Source organism: Notolepis coatsorum (genome assembly GCF_963971535.1).
Source record: "Notolepis coatsorum genome assembly, chromosome: 4".
In the NCBI taxonomy this organism is placed as follows: Eukaryota; Metazoa; Chordata; class Actinopteri; order Aulopiformes; family Paralepididae; genus Notolepis; species Notolepis coatsorum.
Genome location: NC_140168.1, coordinates 97394204 through 97406703, shown reverse-complemented (window position 1 = coordinate 97406703; position 12500 = coordinate 97394204). Strand labels below are relative to the sequence as shown.

Sequence of the window (12500 nt, the reverse complement as noted above, 5' to 3'; positions counted from 1 at the left end):
ACAGACAAAATGAAAGACGCCATCATTGCTAAACTGGCAAATCAGGCGGCAGAGTTCTACGGGGACGCCTTCAAGCAGTGCCAATACAAAGAGAACCTGCCTAAGGTGAGTCTAGAGGTGTAGCCTTCAAGCTGTGAAGCTGTGCCAATACAAAGAGAACCTGCCTAAGGTGAGTCTAGAGGGTGTAGCCTTCAAGCAGTGCCAATACAAAGAGAACCTGCCTAAGGTGAGTCTAGAGGTGTGGCCTTCAAGCAGTGCCAATACAAAGAGAACCTGCCTAAGGTGAGTCTAGAGGTGTGGCCTTCAAGCAGTGCCAATACAAAGAGAACCTGCCTAAGGTGAGTCTAGAGGTGTGGCCTCCGGGCCGTGACACGCGGGGGGCCGTGTTGCTAGGCAACGTCGATGGGCAATTAATGCAGACATTTGAGATCAACAATACTTTTTCATCATACTTATGTACCTAATAGCCTACCGTCTGGTCCATGTCGATTTAGTCAAATCCGTTTTGACAATATAGTAGTCGGCTGTTCATAGTGTTCTCCTGGAGTTGTCTTGCTGACCATTATGACACACTATGGCACGCTATGGCACACTATGGCACACTATGGCACACTATGACACACTATGGCACACTATGACACACTATGGCACACTATGGCATTGGCACACTATGGCACACTATGGCACACTATGGCACACTATGGCAAACTATGACACACTATGGCACACTATGGCACACTATGGCACACTATGGCACACTATGGCACACTATGGCACACTATGGCAAACTATGGCACACTATGGCACACTATGGCAAACTATGGCACACTATGGCACACTATGGCAAACTATGGCACACTATGACACACTATGGCACACTATGGCACACTATGGCAAACTATGGCACACTATGACACACTATGGCACACTATGGCAAACTATGGCACACTATGACACACTATGGCACACTATGGCAAACTATGGCACACTATGGCACACTATGGCACACTATGGCACAATATGGCACACTATGGCACACTATGGCACAATATGGCACACTATGGCACACTATGGCACACTATGGCACACTATGGCACACTATGGCAAACTATGGCACACTATGGCACGCTATGGCACACTATGGCACACTATGACACACTATGGCACACTATGACACACTATGGCACACTATGGCATTGGCACACTATGGCACACTATGGCACACTATGGCAAACTATGACACACTATGGCACACTATGGCACACTATGGCACACTATGGCACACTATGGCACACTATGGCAAACTATGACACACTATGGCACACTATGGCACAATATGGCACACTATGGCACACTATGGCAAACTATGACACACTATGGCACACTATGGCACACTATGACACACTATGACACACTATGACACACTATGGCACACTATGGCACACTATGACACACTATGACACACTATGGCACACTATGACACACTATGGCACACTATGGCATTGGCACACTATGGCACACTATGGCAAACTATGACACACTATGGCACACTATGGCACACTATGGCACACTATGGCACACTATGGCACACTATGGCAAACTATGACACACTATGGCACACTATGACACACTATGGCACACTATGGCACACTATGGCACACTATGGCAAACTATGACACACTATGGCACACTATGGCACACTATGGCACACTATGGCACACTATGGCACACTATGGCAAACTATGACACACTATGGCACACTATGGCACACTATGGCACACTATGGCACACTGGCACACTATGACACACTATGACACACTATGACACACTATGGCACACTATGACACACTATGACACACTATGACACACTATGACACACTATGGCACACTATGACACAATATGGCACACTGACACACTATGGCACACTATGACACACTATGACACACTATGACACAATATGGCACACTATGACACACTATGGCACACTATGACACAATATGACACAATATGACACAATATGGCACACTATGGTACATTATGGCACACTATGACACAATATGACACAATATGACACACTATGACACAATATGACACAATATGACACAATATGGCACACTATGGCACACTATGGCAAACTATGGCACACTATGGTACATTATGACACACTATGGCATAAGGCTGAGACCACTTATCGATGTATAGATAATTATCGATAACTGCGTGAAATCGATAAGTGGCATCACTTATCGATTTTTTTGCATCTGTACAAATATTTTTATTATTATTATATATATATATATATTTTTTTAATACTTTATACTTTATACTATACTAAAATACTAGGTCTTGTGGCATGTTTTAGTTAAAACATCCCCATATCATGTAAATTCAGTTGAATTGCAACTCTGCACTGTGCATTCAATATGCAGCGCACTCCTCCATCACATCCAGAGACCACCGACTGTAACATGAGAAGGATCACTGTGGTCGTTTTGAATGGGGAAATCTGTAACACTAGAGATGTTGACAATTGACATTAAATGACAAAGAATTGCTGCAAAATAAACAAAATATATATATATAAAATATATTAACAAAATACTAATAAAAGGCGGTTAGGTGGCCGAGCGGAGATTGCGTTCGTCACCAACCCCGGAGCTGTGAGCTGGATTCGCCTGTTCGAATCCAGATCACAGCTCCGGGGTTGTCACCAGCTTGGCTGGCCGTCTGCACTAATACAATTGGCAGTATTAGAGGGTGGGAGAAGCTGGCGGGGTGGGTCCGGGTCGTTGTAAACAGCGACTCCTACAGTTCGGTCGGGGCGCCTGCTAAGCGCGGATAGGACTTGAGTGGGATAGTGTGATCCTTCCACACGCTACGCCCTCTCAATGAGAATCCGCGCTGCCAGGTGAAAAGAAGCGGTGATTGGCTGGACGTGTGTCGGAGGAAGCACGTGGTAGCCTCCACTCTCCCAGATGATCTGACTGTGGGGGGTAAGTGCGCAGCGACCAGGAAGGGACTGGGAATTGGCATACGACTAACATTGGGATGGGAGAAAATCGGAGGAAAATGGAGGGGGAAAAAGACCAAAAAAAAAAAAAAAAAACGAATAAAAATAGTCGATTTGGCATAGCGTCTCAGCCTTACTATGGCACACTATGGCACACTATGGCACACTATGGTACCATGCCACAGCTCTTCGCCTGAATGTGGAAACACGTGACCAAGACGCCTGCGTTGGAATACTTGAGAATACGGCACAGAGGTATAATGAAATAATACTTTCAAAATCCAATTTTCGTGAAGTGCAGAGCGTTTGTTTCTCTGATGCAACATTGCCCATCCCTGCTGCCTTAACCCTTTCACGGCCACACTACCAAAGGGTTGATCCTTTCACTGCCACAATACAGAAGGTTAACCCTTTCACTACCACCCTACAGACTGTTATCTGTCTGTAGTGTGGTAGTGAAAGGTTAACCTTCTGTAGTGTGGTAGTGAAAGGGTCAATGCAGATGTCATTGCCTTCATAGAGATACATACGGAGTATGGATTTAGTGTGTTTGTGTGTCCATGTGTGATCGTGTGTAGGGATGCCCCCCGGACCCCGGTTTTAAACGGGAACCGGTACTATATTAGAAAATACCGGAGTATTTATAAGCTCCGACGTCCTCGGTACTGCTATCGATACTCTAGAGAAATTATTATTATTATTATTATTATTATTATTATTTAAAAGTTGCGAACGATCTCTCCTCTCTCTGTCTCTGCACGAGAAGCGAGTCGCAGCGAGTCATTATTACACACTCCTCGCGAGTCGCGCTACACATACATACGGGTACTCCTTAATGAAAGCGCTGTCAATAGTATGCAGCTGCAGCACGTCAGACCGCAGCGCTTACAAGCCCCGCACATACAAGCCCCGCACACCTGATGTGCTGCAGCTGGAAGCATCTCAGCGCTGTCTCCGTGCTGACGCGCGCTGCACACAGACACAGACAGCTCTGCATGGACTGAGTCGTGATGGCGGATAGAGCGAAGCGTTCACAAGTGCAACAAAACATTTGCCAGTAAGGGTGGCAATACGAGCAATCTATCAAAACATTTGTTTGCAAAACACTATATTAGTTTGCAGAAATGCGCCGTATTCGACTGCCTTGCGCGCAGTGGTCCATCTGCATCCACGTCCACTGCAGCCGGTAAGCCAAGATACGGAGTTTCCTAGGCTAATAACGAATTATTACAAATAGGCTAATAAACAAAATAATTGTTTAGCTACAAATACTACAATCTAAAAACTTTTTATAGATCGTCAAGCTGAGGTCAGCCACCAATGTGTCCCAGTGAGCCCACCACACATCCTCCCTCTACCTCCACCACCCAAAGTCCTTTCTCCCTAGCAGCTAGAGGAAAGATGACAGAGGATAGGGTGAACGAGTGTCACAGGGCTGTGACAAAGTTTGTTGTCAAAGGCCTGCACCCGTTCTCTACAGTGGAGTCCAAGGACTTTAGGTAACAACTAATCATTCAGTGTATATTGTTTTTTTTGTATACATAGTTGTCTAACTTGTCTGTTGTTGTTATAAGTTATTATTGAAGCAGCTATTCCCACCACTCCACACAAATTTACAATAATTCAATCATTTCTAATCTTTACTGTAGGGAGATGACCAATGCTCTCAACTGCAAATATAAAAATCATAAAAAAATTATCAAAAAGAACCGATAAGAGTATCGATAAAGTACCGAACCGTTAAGCAGTATCGATAGGAGTAGTAGTATCGATAAAATCCTAACGATACCCATCCCTAATCGTGTGTATACCTGTACATTACTGTTTGCGTGTCTTTGTGAGAGGTTGCTGTGTCGACCAATCAAAAGAATGATACTTGGGTTGTGGCGTCCAAATCACACGTGTTTTCTTCTGTCCTCATTGGTCCGTCTTCCATCCTGTTTTCATTCCGATTGGTTGTTTGTTTACTATTACACTGCGTTTTGATTGGATCTTTCTCCAACTGACACTACTCTGATTGGTCTCTCACTACTTATTAATGGGCTTCTGGAAAGGTGTTCTTCTCACAAGAGCTTACTGACCTGCCTTACTGCATGATCAACACACACACACACACACACACACACACACACACACACACACACACACACACACACACACACACATGCAATATCCACACTAGACCTACTGAAATCTTAATTGACCTATCAATCCCTGCCTTCTTTTCTTGATCCTCCAATCAAAACGCTTGCTTCCCGCAGGAAGCAAAATGAGAAGAATCCTAACTCAATAATAATAATAATTCATTACATTTATATAGCACTTTTCTCAGACTCAAAGCACTTTACAACGTAGTGTTGGGGAAATTGCCTCCTTCACCACCACTGGTAGCACCCAACCTTGGGCTACAGGCTCAATGGCTGCCATACACTGGCACCAGGCACACATCACACTACACAATGGCTGAACGGCTCAGGAGACGGGGATTGATATCGGAAAACCCCCTACTCTTTACGATAGGCGTCCTTGGTTCATATGTCAATAAGGACATATCAAACGATCAGATGCTCCATAAATAGACTAGCAGACTAGTCCAGATCTTACAACCTCCTCAAGAGACAGACTCTGTTCTGTTTTTTTCATATATCCGAAAGTCTTAAGATGTCTATCTAGGGCAGCGGACTAAGCGCTCGTCACCAACGCGGGAGACACTGGTATAGAATCCGGCTGTCAGCGTTGCCTCCGGCTTGGCCGGCCGTCATACTGGCTCAATTGGCAGAGTCAGCGGGAGGGAAGCCGGTGGGTGGTAATCTGGTAGTTGTAAACAGCTACTCCTACAGGTCGGTCAGGGCACCTGCACAGCGAGGAAGGGAGATTGTGAGGGTAGTGTGAGCCTCCCACACGTTACACCTCACCAATGAGAGTCCGCGCTGGCAGGTGAAAAGAAGTGGCTGGCTGACTCCGCATGTATCGGAGGGGACATGTGATAGTATCTATCAACCCTCCCTAGACGACCAGTGGGGGGCACATGCGAGCAACGGTCAGGAAGGGGAGGGGGGAATTGGCATAACGACTAAATTGGGATGGGAGAAAAACACAGAAAAACAGGAGAAAACGCGGATAAAAAGAAAATATGTCTATCTTTCTAATTTAAAGGCTTTAAAAAGTGTTAAATTGTCTTAAATATTAATTTATTTATTGAATGCTGTAAGCGGGGTACATTTTTACTCCAAATGCCTGTAAAATCCATCTTTGGTGAAATCAACGAGTTGATAATTTGAATGCATCGTTATCACATAACAGTCTTTGATACCAGACTGTATATCCAGGACCGTTCTTTATTCTTATTTTTATTATTAAGCCCGACGGGCCTGGTACCGGGCCATGATGAATTTCACGCCATAAATAGATCAATACATTCCGTATTAATTAATGTTGTGTTTCTTTTTCAAACGTAGCCAATAGTAAAGACCCTAACCATGTCAAACCAGCAGTCAAAGTGTATATTTTCAGCACTACGTTTGTATTAACCTCGGGTTAGGGTTAGGGGTATTAACCTCGGGTTAGGGTTAGGGGTATTAACCTCGGGTTAGGGTTAGGGGTATTAACCTCGGGTTAGGGGTATTAACCTCGGGTTAGGGTTAGGGGTATTAACCTCGGGTTAGGGGTATTAACCTCGGATAGAAGAGGAGAAAACTGCAGCTCCCCCAGCTGTGCCTCCTGCTGCGCCTGCAGCCAAATAAAATAACAAATAAAATAAAAAGAAGAGAAAAAACATGAATCAGGATATAAAAAGCAACGTTTACACTTTTTTACAGATTTAGTTTCAGCAGCGATATCCTTTTCCTGACCTTTCATCCAGGCAGTTTTGCTTCATTGCTTCATCGGAAAATGATCTCCAGGAAGCTGGTTGTGCTGGTTCTGCTACAGTTTGTCTGTATGGTATTTAAACTTCTCATCGAGCAAAATGCCAAGATATGTTTGTATTATGTAACTCTCTCCATAATCCATATCAGACCCATTCACAGTTGACATGTGTAATTTATTGTAAACAATTGTACGATTATTTTCCGATGAAGCAAGGAAGCAAAACTGCCTGGTTTCGTTTTCGACCGTCCGGCCTTCATCAGATCAAAGCACACGCAATACGTGAAACACCTGCATTTTACATACAAACACGGAGGGACTTCAAAAGGCTAATGTCTACATACGATGTCACAAGCTCATAGGAAGGACTGTGGATGCTTTTAAAAAGGGCCTCAAACCCGTCTTTTATATAGAGCCTTTTGTTGATTTTTAGCTCCACACATTTTATGTTCTTTTACTAGTTTTAGCCCTTCTTATTTTATGTTTTTTTTTTTAACTCTTTTACTAGTTTTAGTGTTCTTTTTACTCCTTACTAGTCTTAGTCTTGCTTATTTTATATTCTTTTTTTACTCTCTTGCTAGCTTTTATGTGCTTTTTGAGATTTGCTCCACAATTATAAAACGCCCTACAAGTCAAATATATTATTATTATTATTATTATTAGGAAGGTACAAAAAAAAAAGCTGGTCGCATCTGTGGTGGAAATAAGTCGCTTGATCCATAGTTTGCTTGGTCCAATTTATTAGATGAAATACATAAGAGATTTGGCTGAGAGAGACCAGACCGTAGGTCCAGACCTGGCCTGGGACCACGAGCTGGCTCCTCCAATCATAGGTCCAGACCTGGCCCTGGCCTGGGACCACGAGCTGGCTCCTCCAATCATAGGTCCAGACCTGGCCCTGGCCTGGGACCACGAGCTGGCTCCTCCAATCATAGGTCCAGACCTGGCCCTGGCCTGGGACCACGAGCTGGCTCCTCCAATCATAGGTCCAGACCTGGCCCTGGCCTGGGACCACGGAGCTGGCTCCTCCAATCATAGGTCCAGACCTGGCCCTGGCCTGGGACCACGAGCTGGCTCCTCCAATCATAGGTCCAGACCTGGCCCTGGCCTGGGACCACGAGCTGGCTCCTCCAATCATAGGTCCAGACCTGGCCCTGGCCTGGGACCACGAGCTGGCTCCTCCAATCATAGGTCCAGACCTGGCCCTGGCCTGGGACCACGGAGCTGGCTCCTCCAATCATAGGTCCAGACCTGGCCCTGGCCTCGGACCACGGAGCTGGCTCCTCCAATCAGAGTACGTTGAAAAAGGAGTGGGGCCAGGTGGCCAGGTTATACCGGAGGGGGCGGGGCTTTAGTTAAGAGGACTGATTGATCAGGGGTAGGCCTGCCGCGATGAGCAATAAATCGATTAATTGCCGCGATAATTAAAATTAATGCAATGATTTTGACGGGCGCGATTAATTGCTATTTGCGCGTTTGTTTTAATGAGGCGGAACCAGTGCCCCTTGTCAGTCACTGTCCGTGTTGGGAGGCGGGCCGCTGGCTTTACTACAGAGCACAGCACAGGAGCTCCGTGGGGCAACACCACATAGCTTAACTACATTTCTCAATAGTGTTGCTCCTTTTAACCAAGTAGCGTTATTTATAGTGTAACGTTAGCTATTTTTAGACCCAAGTAGTTACTCGCTACTGCCCGGAGAAACTGGACTGCTAAATAAAGATGAAAGATCGAGTGTTGATTCTCATTCAATGCTAACAACATTAGCTAAATAGCTAACAAACGAAATACAATGTATAGCATAGCTACAACACAGAATAACGTTAATACAATTACATGCATCATTGTTTACAATGAACGGGTGGGGCTAGTCAAAGGTCTGGACACGGGGACAAGTTAAACATGAATTAATTTATTATAACGTAGTAGGTAGTTTCGAGTCGTGCTGCAGTGCCTACGCACCACAGCTATTCTATTATATACGGCTTTGACGCTTCCTCCTCATCGTTGATTGCCTGTAGTAGCTGCATCTAACGTTAGTAGCTAACGTTAAAACTAACCTAAAGTTAGTTGTTCACCAACAATCTCAATATTTGTTTTATCATTAGCTCAAAAACACAGAACCGGACGAGACAAGTTGTCGGCTCATAGGTTCTGCTAGGATAATCACAACAATACTTCCGGTCCGGTCGGTGGGCTTCAAAATAAAAGTCTAAAACACCGGAAAAGACTGAGCAATGGGCTTCAAAATAAAAGTTTTGGGAAATAAATTTCAAAAAAAAAAACTCTCTAACCGGTCGCAATATTATCGCTTATCGCGATATTTTCGGGGGCAATTAATCGCCCAGCAAAATGTGTTATCGTGGCAGGCCTAATCAGGGGAGACTGATTGATCAGGGGAGACTGATTGATCAGGGGAGACTGATTGATCAGGGGAGACTGATTAGATCAGGGGACAGAGGGATTGATCAGGGGAGACTGATTAGATCAGGGGACAGAGGGATTGATCAGGGAGACTGATTAGATCAGGGGACAGATGGATTGATCAGGGGAGACTAATTAGATCAGGGGACAGAGGGATTGATCAAGGGAGTCGGGGTAGTGGGTGTGGGGGAGGGGCGAAAAATGGGAGGGGGGGGGGTGCATATCCTTGTTGCCTAGAGACACAAGGTGAATCCACAAGTGAACAACTCCAATCTGATTACCTGATAATCGATCAGGTACACACACACACACACACACACACGCTCGCACGCGGCTGTGTTTGATGCAGGGTTGGTTGAGCGGATGTTTCTGAAAGGGTTAAACACTCATGGCCTGTTCTGTTCTCTCTCTCTCGTTGTCCTCCTCTCTTCTGCATCCCCCGTGGTTGCCGTATGCGCTTCTTGTGTGCTTCTGTGGGTGTGTGTGTGTGCGTGCTGCTTGTGTATGTGTGTGTACGCACTCCTGATTGCTTGTTGGTGTTCGGCTTCGGTGATGTCATTGGTGATGTCATTGGTGGTGATGTCACACTGGCGCTGTGTTTGTGCTCGTGCCCTCTTCTTTTGTGGTGTGCCTTGCCCTTGTGTGTGTGTGTGTGTATATATCCCTGTGTGTGTGTGTATATATATCTGTTTATATGTGTGTGCGTGCGTGCATGTGTGTGTGTGTGTGTATATATATATATATCCATGTGTATGTGTGTGTATATATCTCTGTGTGTGTGAATATATATCTGTGTGTGTGTGTATATATATGTGTGTATGTGTATATCTATGTGTGTGTATATATCTCTGTGTATGTGTGTATCTATATCTGTGTGTGTATATCTATGTGTGTATGTGTATATCTGTGTGTGTGTGTGTGTATCTGTGTGTGTGTGTATCTGTGTGTGTATATCTGTGTGTATGTGTATATCTATATGTGTGTGTATGTATGTGTATATCTATGTGTGTGTGTGTGTGTGTGTGTGGTATATCTGTGTGTGTGTATCTGTGTGTGTGTGTGTATGTATGTGTATATCTATGTGTGTGTGTGTATGTGTATATCTATGTGTGTGTATGTATGTGTATATCTATGTGTGTGTGTATCTCTGTGTATATCTATGTGTGTGTGTATGTGTATATCTATGTGTGTGTGTATCTCTGTGTGTGTGTTGCTCCGTGGTGCCTCCCTGGTCAGTATTTTTACTTTCAGGAGGTGTTACCCGTCCTGGCAGCCAAGCACTGCATCATGCAGGCCAACGCAGAGCTGCACCAGAGCATCCTGGCCAAGCAGAAGAAGCGCTTCGGGGAGGAGATCGCTCGCCTGCAGGTACAGATCGCGTTAGTTAGCCGCGCCAGTGATCTAAACACTCAATCCATGCCAAAGCTAGATGCGTAAAAGGTGAAAGAGGGTGATCGGCTGCCCCCTTCCCTCCCTCGAGTCCCTACACTCCACCAGGGCCTTGAGGAGGGCGAGGAAGATCATGGCAGACCCCGCCCACCCGGGTCACAACCTCTTCACCATGCTCCCCCATGGCAGGCGGCTACGGCTGCCCAAGACACTTAGGTCACAGACTCAGTTTCTTTCCGTCAGCAGCTCGCCTGGTAAACGAGTCGGGTGTCCCCCTGCCCCCCCCCCCCCCCCCCCCCCTCTATGACGAGCTGCTAGGGCTGGACTTTCGGACTTGAACTTTGTGCTGCACTCTGTATCCATGTCCCCAACCACTGCACTTTACTGTCTTATCGTTGTCTCACTGCTCTGTCCTGTTTTGCACTTTATTACTATTTATTATGTTATTATTATTTGTGAAAAAAATCATGCACTGAAATGTCGAATCACGTTCCATTTGTATATACAATATGGTGAATAAAGAAATCTGAATCTCACAGCCGTGCTGATTTGGCTAAATGACATCCAGCCGTTTTCGTTTGAAACTACTCAGTCAGGGGAGTGCAGTGCCATGGTTTCTCCATAGAGCTCCATTATACTTTTAATCAGGGGTTTCTCCATAGACCTCCATTATACTTTTAATCAGGGGTTTCTCCATAGACCTCCATTATACTTTTAGTCAGGGGTTTCTCCATAGAGCTCCATTATACTTTTAATCAGGGGTTTCTCCATAGACCTCCATTATACTTTTAGTCAGGGGTTTCTCCATAGAGCATTATACTTTTAATCAGGGGTTTCTCCATAGACCTCCATTATACTTTTAATCAGGGGTTTGTCCATAGACCTCCATTATACTTTTAGTCAGGGGTTTCTCCATAGAGCTCCATTATACTTTTAGTCAGGGGAGTGTCATGGTTTCTCCATAGAGCTCCATTATACTTTTAGTCAGGGGAGTGTCATAGTTTCTCCATAGAGCTCCATTATACTTTTAGTCAGGCAAGTGTCATAGTTTCTCCATAGAGCCCCATCGTATTCTTTTAGCGCAGCAGCTCACTCAGGTAAGGGGCAACTTAGTCACATGACTCAGCTGGTGTTGCTGATTGGCTCGAACACGGTATGTTTGTTAAAGTCAGTCAAGTTGCAAGTCTTTTATGATTTTGTTGAGTCTGAAGTCATCAAATGAGTAACTCAAGTCCCAAGTCGTGTGACTGAGTCCACACCTCTGCACACCTCTAGCAGGGATTAACCCACGCATGGCCGCCCTGCTGACCTTCTCCGTGTCACTCTGACGGGGCGGGGCGGGGAGCGCGGTAACATGAAACTCTAATTAAAATGTGGCGTGAGGGCGGGACTTCAGACCTGTCAGCGCGGCCATTATCCAATTAAAATGTGCCGTGAGGGCGGGACTTCAGACCTGTCAGCACGGCCATTATCCCTTCATAAATCTGTTGGCAACTTTACCATCTACATCGTTTGACTCCGCTGTAATTTGCACAACACTATCTATTGGTCTGCAGTGCCACAGCTCCCTTACAGTGTGTTGGTACTTGAGTGTTTTTTTAAGTGCAAATAAATTACCCCTTTTAGTGTGTCATCTCAAATCTGCAAACTCACTGCTGACCACCCTTCTTTCCTGCCCACCATCTCTCTTTCTCCCCCCCCCTTTCTCTCTCTCTCTCTCTCTCTCTGTGTCTCTCTCTCTCCTCTCTCTCTCTCTCTCTCTCTCTCTCTCTCTCTCCTCTCTCTCTGTGTCTCTCTCTCTCTCTCTCTCT

At 45.3% G+C, this 12500-nt stretch overlaps 1 protein-coding gene across 1 annotated transcript in view; it reads left to right on the top strand.

Annotated features, from left to right (window-relative positions):
• pdcd6ip (programmed cell death 6 interacting protein) overlaps positions 1-12500 on the top strand; it is a 112094-nt gene that overhangs the window by 50089 nt on the left and 49505 nt on the right. The window contains 2 exon segments of the mRNA XM_084312588.1: positions 5-105; positions 10552-10668. Of these exon segments, the coding sequence (XP_084168714.1) occupies positions 5-105; positions 10552-10668 (218 nt within the window).